We start from the raw sequence: 16,915 nt of genomic DNA on the forward strand, positions 1-16,915 counted from the left end.
GGGTCCTGCGGAAGCCTGGGGAACCTGGGTTTCCACCCAGGGGGTGGAGGTCCCTGTGAGCCCGGGGTCTGGGGCCCCTGGAGGGAAAGGTCAGCCCTACTGCAAAGGGGCTGCCGGGGAAGCCAGCGGGGGGGGGGGGGGGGGCTCTGGGTGTGAGCTTGTGTGCCTGCTGCCGGGGGCCCCATCTCAGCCACGTCTAAGACGTCCACACACTGGCCCTGCCCCCGGAAAATGGTCAGGAAGGGAGCTGAGCTCAGACTCTTGACTCCGGGCCCCTGACCACACCCTCGGTAGCGAGGGTTGCCCCGGCTGGACAGAGGAACACTTGGAAAGCGCGGTCCTGGATGAGCTCAGCGTCTGGGGTGGCTTCTCAACACTTTGGGAGGGGGAGGAAGTGAGTGGGGATGCGGAAGGAGAGGGACCAAGAGCAAAAACCATTTGAAGCTGGCTGATGGGTTCGTGACGTTGTCCTCTCTACTTTCACATATATTCATGGTTTTTATAATAAATGGTTAAAAAAAATTCAGAACAAAAACACAGCCACAGCCAGGACTGGTAAAGACTTCCCGCACTCAGTGCCCCTGAGTCCAAGATGGATGTACATTTCTCTGTGGAAAACAGTAATCAGTGCATGGTTCAATTACTTACGCAATCAATTTTTGGAAACAGAAGATAAGATACTTGCAAAAGTCCCAAATGGTAAAGTCTTAATGTACATCCGCAGACTGAACACACCCAGGTACTCAGCACCCAGCTTGGGAGGCAGAACACTGCCAGCCCCCAGGACCCTGGTGGTCTTCCCTGGCACCTCGCCACCCCCTGGGCACCGTCAGCCTGGCTTCTCACAGTCTAGTTAGTTCTGCCTGTTTCCAAACTTTATGTAACAGGATCTCACAGCGTGTACTTTGTTTCTGCAAGCCCTGGGTATCTTATCCCAAATATTATAACAGGGTTGCTAGTTCCTGGTAGGAGCCAATCCCCTGAGGCCAGCCTGCTGTAATCTGGAGAAAATGTTTGTCCTGCTAAATAAACACTGGCACTCTCCATGGAAACGGTTGGGTAACCGAGGAAAATGTGACTGCAGCCGTCCAAATATGGAAGGGAAGGTGGCTGGGGAGGGCGCGTCTCACCAAGGCCCGTTCAAGCACCCGCAACTCTGCCTTTAAAAACCTCGACTCTGGAAAAGCACAAGATTTAAAACAACGACAATGTGAAAACGTCAGCTTTCTGGCTTCAGCATCTGGGTGCCTGGGAGGAGCCCAGCTGTCATTCTTTTGTCATCCTGGGAAGAGCATGGGGGCTCTCAAGGCCTCCAGGGGCTGGCAGGGGTCCAGCCCTTGGCCTGGAGTCTGCTCCACCTTCAGAGCTGCCCACCTCTGATAACACAGCGGCCTTGCCCCTGGCCATGACCCATCCCCGTGACCCGTCCCTGCTCACCTGCTCACTTACTGCTTCTGGCTTGTCTAGACTTAGAAATACAGTAACAAACGTGTTACAGATGTGCCTACAAAGAGCACAGAGTTGAAATGAGGGTTTAAGGGAAAAGCTCAGGGGGCCACCCATTAGGGGCCCCTGTCCAGACTTCCCGGTTCTGTGGGTTGGCAGGGGGGCCAGCTTTCCACAGAGCAGGGGCACAGAGCCTCCGCAGAGCTGCCAGGTTGTGTGTTTGAAGTTAGCTTTGCCGAATACGGTAGTTTTCAGCATCACTCTTTCTTCTGACTAAATGCTGAGCAGTCCCGCCAGCCACTCAGTGACCTGCCAGAGCCTCTGATTTGCTGAGGTCTGGGGAGGTTACATCATCATTTAAAAACAGGCGTGCCCACCAGCATTTTTCTGAGAGTTAAGCGTGCATGAGAAATAGTACAAATGAGAGAAACTTTTCCTGTTTCCTTCTAAGTGCGGCAGACATGCCTCACAGGGTGACGCTGTGTGATCCAGAGGCAACTCGGAAACTTCTGTCTCCTGCGAAGGGGCCTGATCTGTAGAGTAACAGGAATCCAAAAAGATACGGACTGAAAGAGACCTCACAGAGCGCCTAACCCGAGCCCCCTGTACAGACAAGCCCAGGGTGGGAGCTGAGTCACCCAGCAGCAGCCTGCTGGCTGGTGACAGGCTTCCCCCTCCTCACCAGCACCCCAGCCCCCACAGAAAGCCAGGGCTGCGTTAGCTCTGCACCAGTGAATCACACCAAGATGACAGTGACAGATAACTGCGAACACCTACGGTACCACCCCTGTTGGCATAACACGTAGTTTCCTTTAAAAAAAAAAAAAAAGTCCCTTTCCTCATTTTACTCAGACGCCTTATAGAAAGTGACTAGCCTTGGATTTAAAAACTCAGTTTCCAGTTAAAGCCTTCAGCTGGAGTCCTGTTCCCTTCCCAGCCAAAGCAGCCCCGGGCCGGAAACTCCGGATAAGGGATGGGTATCTCCCCCTGGCAGCCAGAGAGAAGGCCAGTGGCCCTGCTGCATTAAAAGCGGGAGGCGAGAGGTATTCATGGAGCGGCTTCTGCCATGGTGCTGGTGCTCTTAACGTTTGGGGGACCTGAGGACCCTCCCCTCAAATTCCAGCCCGCTCAAGATTCAGCAGCATCCCATTTCAGACCTTAATAGAACCTCTGAAGCCCATCCAGACCCAGATCAAGACCTTCAGGATGATAGAAAGACCCTGAGGTACCCTGAGCCTGGGCCTGGCCCTGCCATGGGGTGTGCCCAGCAGGTGTCTGGGCCTCAGTTTCCTCATCTGTCAAGCTAAGCGGTTACCCTGGATGATTTCCAGGATACCTTCTGGCTCCCTATTTTCCTGTGAGTATGAATCAGCTTTCCAAACTGGTCTCTTTTGTGTAGGTTCCAGAAACCCTAGCAACTGAGTTGTCATCCCTTACTCTGGCCTTCCTGGAGGGGTTACTTGGCCACCACCCACCTCCTGGTTCTGTCCAGGACTGGCAGCCAAAGTACACCCCAGAAGGATAATCTGATTGCTGTATCACAAAGTTGGACCCCTTACCCCACAACTACTTCCACCCAACCTGGGGAGAGAGAATAAACACAGAGAGGTCCAGGGTCCAGGGTGGGCAAATGGACATCACGTTCTCAGGCCTGGCTTGGCCCTGCAGCTGTCTTGTCTCTCTGCTCACCCACTCTGGTGGACCCAAGGGCTGTCCAGGTAGGGCTCCTAGACCAGAGCCCAGCAGCAGCCCTTCCACGGCCGGAGACTTGGCTCTCTGGACTCAGAGCAGGACGCCAGCCCCCAAGGGGCCCTCCATGTTCTCAGGGACTGTGGCACTGACCCTCGGTTGCCTTGGCCTTTCCAGCCTTCCCCCGTGGGGGTGGGGGAAAAGGAGGGAGAAGAGGAAGGGTTCATAAAAGAAAATTATCTAAAGGACAGTCCAGTGTGGTGGTCACTTAATAGCTCTGTGATTTTAGACATGTGGCCTAATCTCTCTGGACCTCAGTTTCTTAGTCTGCAAAATGGGAGTAACAGTACCCCCCACCTCGCCCCCGCCCCAGCCCCAGGCCGGTGTCAAGACTAGAAGTCAAATGGTCCAGGAAGCTCTCGGAGAGCGCCTTCGAGGGCTAGAGGATCCACCGTCGCTGTCTGGAGCCCGTCCGCCGAGACTCCAGACTGCCCACCCGAGGACCGGGCCGGTGGGCGGCAGTTACGTAACCAGCCAGCCGGCGGCCGGACGCGGGTCCGCGCCCAGGCCGGCCCGCCCTGCCCGCCGCGCAGCGCCGCGCACTCACCGGAGCTGCGTCCTCGCCGGTCCGCCCGACCATCCGCGTGTAGCCCGCTGACCCCACGCCCGCCGCTTCCGCCGCCAAAAGCAGCGCGTAGCCGGCTGGGCCGCCCACCTCCGCCGCCGCCGCGGACTCGCCGCTGTCACATAGTGGAAAACGTGACCGCTCGCCGCGCCCGCCCCCAGCGCCCGCTATTGGCCGTGGTGCTGCCTCATCTGCATACCAAGGGGGCCGGGCCTGCAAGCGCCGCGCGTCCATTGGCTGCGGCGCCCATCGCTCTCTTTACATAAGACGCACATGGAACTCCATGTTCACTGCGTTGGTTTTTCAATGAAGAAGCGGCGCGGTCATGCCCCCCCCTCCTTGTCCCCCCGAGTGGTCCCTTCCACTTCCGGCCTCGGCGCCTTCCATTCAAGACAGCGCCCGTCTGCCGGTTCAGGGAGCGCGGAGTGGCGCGTACCACCGCGGGGCGGGGGAGCTGAGCGCGGGACGGGTAGTGCACCTCGGCCGGCCGGCCGCCGGGAAGCCGAACCCCCGCTGAAGCCGCGGCCCCGAGAGGCTGCCACTTGAGCAACCCGCCAGAGGCGGGCCCCCTACGGCCAAGGCCGCGGGGAACTCCCTGCAGACATCTTTCATTCATTCACTCGTTCACACTAATTCATTTACTCATTCTCATTCATTCATCCCTAGGCGCTGAAGCTGCTCAGGGCAACTAGACCAGGAGGCTCTTTAGGAGCTCCTGGTGCACGCCCACGCAGACCACCGAGATGGACACTTGACCCAGATCTGCCGGGACAGTTAGCTTCCAAGTGGCCTTTCTTATTTTTCAGACCTTATGTCTGAAAGTGTTGGTTCAGCAAATAGAGTCCTTGTTACTATGAGGATGTACAAAAGAAATAAATGATGTTGTCCCCTCCCCCAACCACATCATTAGGCAGAAAGAACCGTCTCATGAAAAGAGAACTTAGTCAAGTACTAAATTGGGCGGTGTGGATCATAAATTAACCAGGGCTAGAGTTATGCCCAGATGCTCCATGGAGGAGGCAGAACGTGAAGGGTGGGAAAGGCGTTTGGAAAAGGAGGGTTTGGAAAAAGAGGAGCCACAGAGACACATGAGCCAGATGTGGGGGTTCTGGGAGAGTGTTGTTCTCTGAGCACCTTGGCTGTGGCCAAATGTTCTTTCAGTAAGCATTGACTGGGGCATGTGAAGCCCCTGCCTTCTGTCTCAAGTGTCAGGAAAGAGTAGAACTTCCTCTCAGACCAGGTAGAGGGCCAAGACTTTCCTGTGGGCCACAGAACAGCCGGCAGGCTCCGAGGCAGCTCAGCTGCAGCGGGCTGAGACTGCGGGTCCGACAGGGGAGGTGAGACTGGTCGGGCTCTGAAGGGCTGAAGGGGTCTGTAGCATCTCCCTCCACTTGTCCATTCTCCCTGGGCTGTCCTGGGGGCTGAGGATGGGAGGGAAGGAAGACTTCCGATCTGGTGGCCTGCAGCAAACTAAGCTGCTAGTTTCCAAAGCCAAACCCACATTCAGGAATTCCTCTGTGCAAGACACTTCTTTCCCTCTCCTTGGCAAGGTGTGTGCAACATCGTGAGACACAGGTGCAAAGCGAGGCAATGCCATGTTCATCAGGACAGTCCTCACCACGTTGGTCCTGGCAGGCCTGCTTCTGGGCTCACACTTCTGGGTGAGAGGGGCCCCTCCCCCTGTTTCTCTGACATTGACACTCCCCGCCCCACTCCCTAATACACACATATACAAATGCCAAGCAAATCCAGGCCCATCTGCACCCTGCACACACCCAAAGGCCTTTGTTTCTTCACATACATTGACGTCAATGGTGAACTCCATTGTTCTGGAAATGAGAGAAATCAGACAGTTCATTCACACCACTAAGAGGTTCTCCTCCTGCTCAACTTTTCTTTGGTCTGGCTCCATATTCAGCCTTCAACCATATATCACATTTCCTCCCTAAATTTAGCCTTTCTATTTCCACCCATGAATCTGGTTAAAAAAAAATAGTGAAATCCATTATTTTAGAAATTATCAAATACTGTGGACCACTAGAACTCTCCGGAATCAAATCTATTTTCAGGGTCTCACGGCTGGTTTCTTCATTCTTGTTGTTGGAAACTTTCACTCAGTCCGCAAACATTTGTTGACCCGAGTGTTGGAGGGGAGGGTGCAAAAATGCATCTCGTTGGATCCTGCTCTTGTAAGGAGTTTGCAGTGCAGAAGAGGGTGATGAGGCAGGTCTGGAGACCATTTCATCTAAGATGGGTTGTAAGTCCCAGGACAGCAGGACAGACTTGGGCAGAAGCCTCCACCCCAGCTCCAGCAGGAGCAAACCCCTAGAACCAGGCCAAGCCCGTGATGACATCCTCACTGAGCCAAGGTGGTGGGTGAGCACGTGTGTGCATTAGTGCCTTCAGGTTGGAAGGAGAGGAATGAATCCTTTCCTGGTCAGTCTACACTGACCTGGAAATGTGTTGGGATTAGCTGTCACCTCTGGCACAGAACTCTTGGCACTGGGGAAGGCAGTTGTGGGGATGGTAAGCCAGGCAGGGCCCCCAGCTGCCTGGGGAAGGCTGTCTGTGGAAGGAGCTGGTCTCTGGTCTCAGCCTTCACCCCGCCTCCCAGCCAAGGCTGCTCTGCCTCAGCCCCCAGCCTGTTTCCTCCAATGGGCCTGACCCAGGTCGGCCCTGCCCACTCATGTCTGGGCCCTGCCCCAGGGTTCCCCTCTGCACCTTGGCTGCCGTGCCCTTGCCAGGACACCCTCTGGCTATCTTGTTCGCCCTTGCACTTGGTCAGCCAGCTGTTTACTGGGCAGCTATCATGTGCCAGCACCGTGCTGGCCACTGCGTTGTCCTCCCCTCATGGATCACGTGGTTGGTGAGTCTGCAAGCTGGGACCAGCTGGGAAGGCAAAGGGCAGGGGGCCAGGAGGAGACTTAGGTCTGTAAATGGGGAGAGGGCCATCGTGTCCTCTCTAAGGAGATGGTGGGGACACTGTCAATCTTTCTGGCTGCAGAGCCCCTTCCTGGGTCCAGGTACACTGGGGTTGAGGACGCCTGACTCTGACCCTGACCCTCCCTCTCCAGCCTCCCTTATGCCGGACGCTGGGCAGGGAGGCAGCTCCTGTCAGGGACAGCCGGCTCCCAGAGGTGGACCCAAGGGCCTGGGCAGCTGTCCAGGGTCTGAAGACACGGGTGAGGCAAGGCCCACCTGCCCCTCATGCTTGGGAAGTTCCCTGAACTGGGCAGTGCCAAGAGGGCTGGTGTTTTTCTCTGACTGTGAGATGGTCTGGGGACCAGTGTACAGTAGGTATCTTTATTGTGCTAGCCACCTACCGAGAGGGTTTTTTTTGGGGGGGGGGTAAATTTTTAAAATTGAAGTATTGATTTGTGGGGAGGGCGTTGTTTTTTAAACTAAATATAGATCCAGGGAAGGTTGTCCTTTGCTTTGGGGAGACCTGTTTGGGTTGTGTGTGTACACGCACATGTGTGCGCATGGCTGGGTTCACACCTCTGCCCCCAGGAAGTCATAGATAAGCCACACACGAGGGGAGCGCAGCCTCCATCTTTTTCACCTCATCCTGGAGAAGAGACTCCAGAAAGGAAATGAGGGCATCTGCACAGTGCGGCTTGGTCTGGAGCATTCGCCTCTGCATCTCCGTTGCCCCTTCACAAAAGACATCCTCATCATCACAGTCCTGATGGCGCAGGCGGCGAGGACCTCCAGTACAGTGTCAAACAGAAGTGACAGTGGACATCTTTGCCCAGTTCCCAACTGGAGAGAAAGTGCTCTCAAAATTTCACCATGAAGTATGATGTAAGCCTTAAATATTTAGTTTTTTATAGATGTCCTTTGTCATAGAAAGTGTCATATTATATTATTATTAATATCATTATTATTATCTATTGTATTATTACTATAAATAGTATTATTTATTATAGTTTGCTGAGAGTTTATCATACATAGGTGCAATGATTTTTAATCATAGCAATTATTATTTAAAATACCTCCTCTCAAAAAAGAACATGAGAAGGAACATGTGTATGTATATGGATGACTGAAACATGCTGTGCAACAGAAACGGATGCGGCATTGGAAACTGACTAAACTTTAATTAAAAAAAATTTTATAAATCTCTTCCCAAATAAATTGAATCTATTTTTGCAGATCTGCAAATAATTTAAATCACCATAACCTTGTCTCTATTATAAAATACTCTGTATAGACTTGATCACTGTGTTATTGTATCTTAAAACAAAAAATATAAATGAATAAAAACATTAGTGCCCAAGACTCTGCCTTTTTTATGTCATAAGTGTCCTCTTTGTTGCTGTAGGAATCCAATGGTTAAATGCGTACCCAACTGAATTCTCTTATTATCAGTTTTACAAATAAAAGGCATGGTTTCAAGTGAAGCCAAAAAAGCTGTTTGCTGTTGTGTCACTTGAGAAAGGATTAGAACCTCAGACTTCCTGGTCACGAGGCCATTAGAAGGTAACCCAAGGATTAACTGAGACGAAAACTGTATGTTGCCGAGGAAGAGGGAGGTGCCAGTGGGTCGGTTGAGTTTCCCTATCAGATTTTTGCCTTGGGACTTTGAGGGCTGATTTATGAGTCAGATGTTCTGGTCTCTGGAAGCTGGAGCCCCCTTCTAGAGCTTCTGGGCCACTAATTCCCCTCACTCTCCTGGAGAGGCCCAAAGAAAGACAGCTTGCCAGCAAGGTCCCTCATGTCCAAGGTGACCCTGATGTCCAAGCTGCCTCCTTGGCTGGCCTGCTGTCCAGCTGGTCTTCACGGCTGTGGACCTGGACCATGCCCTTGTCATCCCCTGCCTGGTGTGTGTCCCCCAGGCAGTCATCCAAGCATGGTTCTGCTAGCATCCCTGGGGTTGGTGCTCAGGGGTAGCCCAGCTGACACCCCCCCAAACATGGATATCCTGGGGCAGTGTCTGGAATGGGGGCCCTGCATGCTTTGGCCAAGAAGGCCCCTTCCTGTCAGGGTGTGTGATCCCTCAGGAGGCTGAGGTGGGCTCCACAAGCATGGATGGGCCTGGACCTCAGGATGCCCCTCACCCTGTGGACCAGCTACAATTTACACGCTCTTACTGTGTTGGCATCAGCCCTTTGCAGGCCTTCTCTTATTTAATCCTTATGACTCTGTGAGGCCCATATCCAGAGCCCCATGGGCCCTTTGCCAAAGGCACCCTGGACGTCATGACACATTAAGGAGCTGTGCAGGGCTGTGTCTGGCATCATCGAGGACAGACAAGCTTGTCTGCAGAGTGATCCTAGTGCCCCATCCCTGCAGAGCCTGGGAACGAGGCGACCGGAGTCCAAACCCCAATGTCCCTCTTGTCCCCAGAGCATCCTCCCCACCCCAACCCCCCGCTGTGCTGCGGCTGGCCAGGCACTCCCTGCGCCCTCTTGACCCCCCTCTAAATATCTAGATAGAGGCTCATGGGAGCAGGGATGGCTGGGGCGTGGGTCCCTCTCGCGGAACACCACCCGCCACTGGTCCACGCCGCTGTGACCCCGCGGCACCTCTTCTGGGTGGTGGCAGGGCCCTGAATCCCCTGGGCCTCTGCCTGTATGTTTTCCCTCCTGGAAGCTGGGTTTTATGTTTCAGCAGGTGTTTCAGCCATGCTGGTCCTTGCTCAGAGGCTTCTCCTTGGTGCCCATCATGAAAAACCGCCCCGTGTGCCTGGACCAAACCTGTATGGAAGCACAGAGGGCTTTGACTTCACTACTCTCAGGGTGGGCAGCAGCCCTTCTGACGTCATATGTGTGTCATAGATGCCGGGAAGGGGAGGGATGCTAGGCCTGGGGGCCCACGTGGTGCCCAGGAAAGGTTGCCATGGTAACCTCTTTCCAGGTTCTTCCCATGTCCCTCGGTGGGACCTCTGAGCAGAACTTACACTCATCAGTGGGTGGCTGGAGGCAAGAAAGAGCCAGCTCATCAGTTCCCCACCTTTGCCCCCTGGGAGTCAAAAATCCCAGGCCAGAGGAGTCCACAGGCCGAGCACGTGAGCCTGCTGACCGTCTTGTGTGTCTCACGAGCTTCATCGGGAAGCAGGGGTCACCATAGAAATGCCTCATCTTGCATTTTCTTCCCCCTGGCCTTTCTTCACTCCCTCTGCTCTGCTCTGCTCCAGGATTGTGTCGCCTGATGAAGTGTTAGTTCTTAAAGCCCTTTCCTCAGGCTCTGTTTCCTGGGGAACCTAAAGGAAGACCCTGGAGACTGAAATTGTTCTAGAAAGCGGACCCTCAGGGTTTCATTCTGGGATGGAACTGCCCGCCCGTCTTAAAGACACAGACACCCCGTTCCTGATGGTAAGTGGGATTGAAACAACCAGGGCCCAGCCATGACCTGTTTTGTATGGCCCTTGAGCTAAGATTGGGTTTTATGTTTTTTCAAAGGGAAAAAGGAAGAAAAAAAGGTGTGTATATTTTTAAAGGGAAAAAGGAGGGGAAAAAAGCCAAAGAATATGCTACAGAGATCACATGAGGCCCACAGAGCTTAGATGCCTTGTTATCTGGCCTTGTACAGAGGCTTGCTGAGCACTGGTAACAACCTATAGGCAGCGACATTGCACCTGCGTGGGCTTTTACCTGTGGTCAGTTACCATGGGGCACAGGCAGGGGGCAAGGCAGTGGGAGATGGAGCAGACGTGGGGGACAGCGGTGACAGTACCGACTGTGGGAAAGGGTGGCTCCTGATGTGGTGCTGGAGACCTTGGAAAAACAAAATGTAGGCTTAGGGCAGTTCACTGTCAAATTAAGGCAATCTCTGTGAGCCTGAGGGCCTCTTGGCAGCCCAGCAGATTCAACTCCCACAGCAACTGGGTAGACTGGTGGAAATCAGGCCTCAACTCTAACTATAAGGTCCCCAGAGCTACAAAGTTGGCCAAAGTCACAGCCCTGACAGGTCCCCTATGTCAAGGTCAGGAGTTCCGGGAAAGGGAGTGGTCCTGGGCCCCAGATGCAGGCAACTGGGTGGATGAGCTGAGAATTTCAAAGCGCCAAGTTTCCAGGAGTCTCCAAGTTGGCAAAAGCCATCCCTTCCCCCTTCCAGAGAGCAGATCCTCCCCTGGAGCAGGTGCCCTGCAAGGTGACGCCTGTTCTCCTCCAGTCCTGCTCTCCCCACGCCTCTTTGAGTCCAGGTCTGCAAGGAGGACCAGCTATCAGAGCTGGAGCAGGGAAGCCAAACTCGCCCCGGGAAGAACCAGCCCAGACACTGAAGGAGTGGCAGGCTGGGCTGACACGTGCCAGAGGGACCAGAAGGGACACATGTGGCAGTGGGTCTTCAGAGTGTTGGGGGAGGGGGAGGGGGTGGTGACCACAAGACTAGATTGGTGTTTAGAGAAGAATTCACTGGCCTGGGGCACTCGTCTGTGATTTAGAGCTTACTGTTTTGGCAAGAACACCAGGAACTGGTCTAAGCCTTCCTTGGGACGAGTCCAGGGGTGTACCAGTCAAAGTCTAACGGCGGCTCTCCGGGGGCTGGGGCGCTGTCGCGGCGTGACTCTCCCCACCGCGGCCAGTTTCAAGCTAGCAATGTGACTCTCTTGTGAAAGTGGCAATGCCTACCAAGGCCGAGCCGGGGAGGGAAAAGCGCCCCCCCATCCCGGACGCAGTCCAGCTGAGGGGCCAACATAGCCATTTCTTCAGAAAAAAGAGTTCGGATTTGCTCAGTTACGAGAAGTGGGCCTTCTGAAGTTCAACACCCAAAAGACTATTTTTCAGAGCTCTTCATTTAGAAGAGTTAAAAAGAGACAGTGGTTACTGAATAATCTCAATAAAGTGTCCACTGTGAAGGTATTTCTCAGGTGGTTAAACCCTCTGGCTTCCTGTGAGGAGTCTGCTGGAGGTCGGCTGGACTTGAACCGTGCGTCTTCAGACACTGTCGGCGGCAGGGACAGGCCAGTCCTCAGCCAGGCACTCCTGCTCTTCATGGCCATAAAACCCACTGTCAGCAGAAAGGAGGCTGCAAACGTTCCCGTCCCCTGAGGGAGGGCCCAAGCACTGTCGTCAGTCAGCAGGGCTCCAGGGAAGGCGAGCTGGCTGCTGGGTACCGTGTTCACCGCCGGGAGTGAGCGCTGTCCTCTGGGACGCCTCCTCCTGCCCCCGCCTCTCACATCTGAGTCTGGACAGCCAGAAGTCTGGGCTGACCTTGGTGTTCCAGCCTCAAATCTATTCCAGCCCTCAGGGTCAAAGATCAAGAGGAGGTCACTCGAAAGTCTCAGTGTCCCTGCCAGATCGTTCCTCTGTGGCGGGGGTAGCCATGGCCGGCAGGGGATGAGCTGTGCCCAAGCCCCCCACGCTTGATGTCGAGTATTGGCCTGAGAGATGTAGACTTCCAAACTATTGGGAGAAAAAATGTTTCACATTACAGATGAGGTGCATACGTTAATAGCCTACGTCTTAAGGGACGTGTATTTCTGTGAATGCATATGTAGAAGAAAAACAAAAGGAACATCAAAACTTTCACAGTGATTTTTCTCTGGGTTGTGCAATATGGAGGAATTTTTCCCTCATATTTTTCAGTGTTCTTCATATACTCTAAAAAAATTATTTATTACATGTTATATATAAATGTATACATAAATTCTAAATTCTATGTAACCTACATTTATATATTCTAATAAACATTTTTATAATTAGAAAAATAGATATAGTTTTAAATGTTATAAACTACTAAATAAAAATAAAAAATTAATTTTGAATAGGATTTTTAGTGTCAGTTTAAAATGACTTATTTATTTGGAAGTTTGAGATTTGCTAATGTTAGCCTTAAAAATAGATTTAAAAACCCCCAAGTTTCTTCTGTAGAGCACAGGGATCTATATTCAATATCGTGTAATAACCTTTAATGAAAAGGAATATGAAAACGAATATGCGTACGTATATGCATGACTGGGACATTGTGCTGTGCCCCAGAAATTGACACATTATAACTGACTATACTTTAATTTAAAAATATTGTAAAGAACCACTTAAATCAGAGGATCAACAATCAAAAAATAAAAAATAAATAAATTAAATAAAATGGCTTGTTTTGTAACCCTAGCAGAGATGAAGAATTGGGACCAGAGCAGTAAAAAGCAGAGACGCTGAATTCTTTACACTGTGAAGTTATTTTTAATCTGACTTCTATTCATTTCCCAGTTTTTGTCTTCAATAATTACACCCATAGGCGTCTCACGCAGTGTTGAACAACCACTGCTGGAGATTTACCAAGCTTCTATGTATCGTCCAAACCTTTTCAGAAATGATAAACAAATGAAAGAGCCTACAGAGCAACAGTCAGATGACAAAACAGAAACAAACACGGGAGGCCGGCGAACAGACACTGGGCAGGTGCAGCTCCAGTGCGGCAAACAAACAGCGGAGAAAGGAGCTGGGGGCTCTCTGGGGAGGCTGGACACACCTCATACGTTGGCGCTTCTAAGAGTCAGGCTGAGACACACAGGCTACAGAAAGGTCAAGAAAATAGAACGGTGAGCACGGCTACAGCGGTGAGCCCACAGGAAGCTGATGTGGCAGCACCGCGGGAAGCTGGCGCAGAGTTGGTGCTGGGGGGGTGTCTTATATGCACAACCGTATAAAACGCACATGCTGGTGGGGAGCGCAGGAGGGGAAGGGTGCAAGGAATATAATTCTGTATATGCAGAGTGAAAGTGGCTTCCTCTCTTGTTTTCCAAGTTCTGTTTTGCATGTACAGACAAATGGGGTGCTGACTCCTGTGCTGTCTTTCTCATCTAGATAAAAAAAAAAAAACCACTTGTAAGCATATTTAAAGACCTAGCACTGTTTACAACAGCCAGGACAAGGAAGCAACCTAAGTGTCCATTGACAAATGATTGGATAAAGAAGATGTGGCAAATACATACAATGGAATACTACTCAGCCATAAAAATAATGAAATAATGCAATTTGCTGCAACATGGATGGACCTGGAGATTATCATACTAAGTGAAGTCAGACAGAGAAAGACAAATATCATGTGATATTGCTTATATATGGAATCTAAAAAATAACACAAATGAACTTATTTACAAAATAGAAACAAACTCACAGACACAGAAAATAAACTTATGGTTACCAAAGGGAAAGGGGGGTATAAATTAGGAGTTTGGGATTAACAGATACATGCTACTATATATAAAATAAACAACAAGGACCTACTGTATAGTAAAGCTATATTCAAAATCTTCTAATAATGTAGAATGAAAAAGAATCCGAATAAGAACATATATACATGTATAACTGCATCACTTTTCTGTACACCTGAAACTAACACAACATTGTAAGTCAACTATACTTCAGTTAAAAAAGACCATGCACCTCTCATGAGCTGGATTTTGGACAGCTAAGTCAGAGATTTGGCGAGAGGCTCTTCCTGGAGCAGGGTGAGGGAGTGTGGGGGAGCCCTCAGGGTGGGAAGGTGGGTGGGGGCTCACCCCTGCTCTTGCCAACCGCCTGCTTATGGCTGGACCCCCCCGAGGCTTCAGCATGCCTCTGGGTCACTTTGCAGCCCCTTCCTCCTCCTTGAACCTGGGCTGCCTGCTCGTGCTCGTCCATCCGTGAAGACTAGGCATGGCCCCGGTGTATCTGGGTGAGAACATTGGCCCCAAAACAATGACGTCAGTCAGTGCGGGGCGCGGGCTGAACAGTATCTGTGGTCGCCTCCTGCAGAAAGTCCCCACCTGCCCCCAGCTCTCTCTTTCTGCGGGTTCCCGAGCCTCCCGCTCCAGTCCCCGACGTCCCCGCTCTGGTGCTCCTCTCCAGACTCACCACTCAGGACTCCAGAGTTCTTCGAAATTCAGAACTCACTGTCCAACTGCCCCTCCCGGGAAACGTTGGACGGTGTCCCTGCCTGGGATTAAGGAAGCATTTTTTTTTTTACTCTGAAGGACTAAAGTCTTGTTCCTTACCTTGGGCTCTAGGTTTAAGAGTGCTCTCAAGATCTGCTTGGAACTCATGCCCCTTTTTGCCAAGGATGAACTTCACCTCATCCCATCCAAGGGTTTTTGCTTTGGTTTTGTTTTACTCTTTTGTCCCCTACCCCCCCCCAATATCCTCCTCCCTCCCCCTCACTGTCCAGGTCACCAAGATTTCAGGTCACATCTGCACAACTCCAGAGATGCCCATCCTCGAAGACACCCTTCACGGGCCAGTAAAGGATCTCACCGCAGGCTTGCAGGTGGAGCTTCTGCTACTAGGATTGTCCCTCCAGGTCTGGAGGGTGCTCAGGCTGAGGCTGTGTGACACCTGCAAGAGCCAAGTCTGTCCTCGGTGGCCCTGGGCCCCAGCTGCATGGCCCAGGGTGACTGTGATTGTGTGTGTGTGTGTGTGTGTGCGCACGCGTGCACATGCGCCTGCATATACACTTACCATCAGGGACTAGCATCTTTCACCAGCATCAAAAGACTGACCCATTTTCGGTAACTGCCTTCTTGCCATCGATGAAGCCTTTGTTTGGTTTGTATGGGAGACCTGACACGCGTCTCCAGCTGGGCTGGGCTGTGTTTAAGAGAAGTGGTGAGGGCCTAGCAGGAGGGAAGGAAGCTCGGCCACGGCTCTCCTGTGAAATCTCTCCTCCTTTCTTTCTGGGAAATTTACGAGACTCTGGTTTCCTTTTCCTCAGGCATCATGTGAACCTCTCTTTAGACATAAAATCAACAGTGGACAAAGGAAACAGCCTGAAAGCACAACCCCCTGTCGGCTACTGGGAGCTGAGGCCTGTGAAAGCCCGCGTTCCCGGCCGGGGCGGGCGCCATGCAGGTACCAGCCTCAGTTCTTGCACACGGCCCGGCCCTGCATTGACAGGGAGCTTCGAGGAAAGACAAGTTGGGTGCACTCAGCACTTGCCTAGAGCCTACTAAGTCCCAGGAGGGAGAATTGTTTTCCGTTTGTTTGTAAAATTTCATTGCATGCACAATAAAAACAATTGCCTTAACTCAGGCTATTCCATGCTCCTCGTGCACTGGACCTCGATCTCAAGAGTAAGCCTGGCCGCATTTAATGGCTCCACTCGTTGATGCAGCCCTGCTTTCTTCCAGACGCCGGCACTGTGCCTGGAATTACCCGCCCTAAATTTATAACAGTTGTTGGGCACATATAACATTCATCTATTTGGATTGAACAAAGTGAATGGACCAGACTAACGTCTACATTGTTAGCCAAATATTGCCTGTCTGGAGAAACACATCCTGCCTGGACCTCTGTCTCAGTTTTTTGTTTGCCTTACAAGGAACATTGGTGGAATTGATATAAATGTTATCTTCCTGTTTCTCTGGCTTGTGCTATTTTTTTTTTATGGTGTTAATTTGATTTGAAGGCATATGCATCCGAGGGAAGGGAATACCAAGTCCTGTTCAGAGGGTGGTAAACAGGCTTGTTTGGAGGGACCAACTCGATGGACAAACTAAAGGAAAAAGAGAGGGTTGGTGGAGAGGGGGCAGTACAGACCAGGGGTTCAGCCTTTGGGGACATGGTAGGAGAGGGTCAAAGGCACATCTGGGGTCTGAAGATCAAAATGACCCCAAGGGTGTGGCCTGAGAAAGGGGCTGGGTGGGTGGGCTGTGGGGGCCGGCTGAGGGGGATGTTGGAGATCTCTCAGGGGACGTGACCCTGGGATCCTTTTTTTTTTTTTCACCTTATCCAAAAAAAGAAAAAACTGTTGTATATACTGTGCAGAACAGTGGCTAGAACTTCATAATTCATGTAGCCCAATTTATAGCATGTTTAAAAGGTTATTTAAGGGGGAAGGGTATATATAGCTCAGGGGTAGAGCGTGTGCTTAGCATGCACAAGGTCCTAGGTTCAATCCCCAGTATCTCCATTAGATAAAAACAAACATAAATGAATAAATCTAATTATCTACCCCCAAAACCCAGAAACATAATTTAAAAATTAAACAAAAAGGATTTTTTAAAAAAGTTTATTTAAAAAAAAATTCAATAATGTTTCCAAAAGTTCCCAATCGTTTCTGCTTGGGGAGGTTAGACATCACATCGGGACCCACCTCCTGCTGGTCACTCCTTTTCTTTCCTGCTGGTCTTCTGGCACAGAGAGCCTGAAGTGACTGGTAACAGGCATGACTTACAGTTTTACTGTGCACCCTGGTGGAAGTGGTCTCCATCTGGAGACCTTTCAAATGCTGGAT

At 51.5% G+C, this 16,915-nt stretch overlaps 1 protein-coding gene and 1 long non-coding RNA gene across 3 annotated transcripts in view; one reads left to right on the forward strand and one right to left on the reverse strand.

Moving 5' to 3' along the window:
- PER2 (period circadian regulator 2) overlaps window positions 1–3,888 on the reverse strand; it is a 41,695-nt gene extending 37,807 nt beyond the window's left edge. For both annotated transcript variants that reach the window (XM_031452534.2, XM_031452533.2), the window contains exon 1: window positions 3,743–3,888. In XM_031452534.2, coding sequence (XP_031308394.2) covers window positions 3,743–3,775 — 33 coding nt within the window. In that variant the 5' untranslated portion in view covers window positions 3,776–3,888. The remainder of the gene's footprint in view (window positions 1–3,742) is intronic.
- Window positions 3,889–9,798: 5,910 nt separating this feature from the next.
- Window positions 9,799–16,039, forward strand: LOC135321237 (uncharacterized). Its single transcript, XR_010380797.1, has 2 exons — window positions 9,799–10,077; window positions 15,395–16,039. It is a non-coding gene; the product is annotated as an uncharacterized LOC135321237 (long non-coding RNA).
- The last annotated feature ends 876 nt before the right edge of the window (window positions 16,040–16,915 follow it).

The sequence above is a fragment of the Camelus dromedarius genome, chromosome 4 (assembly GCF_036321535.1).
Source record: "Camelus dromedarius isolate mCamDro1 chromosome 4, mCamDro1.pat, whole genome shotgun sequence".
NCBI lineage: Eukaryota > Metazoa > Chordata > Mammalia > Artiodactyla > Camelidae > Camelus > Camelus dromedarius.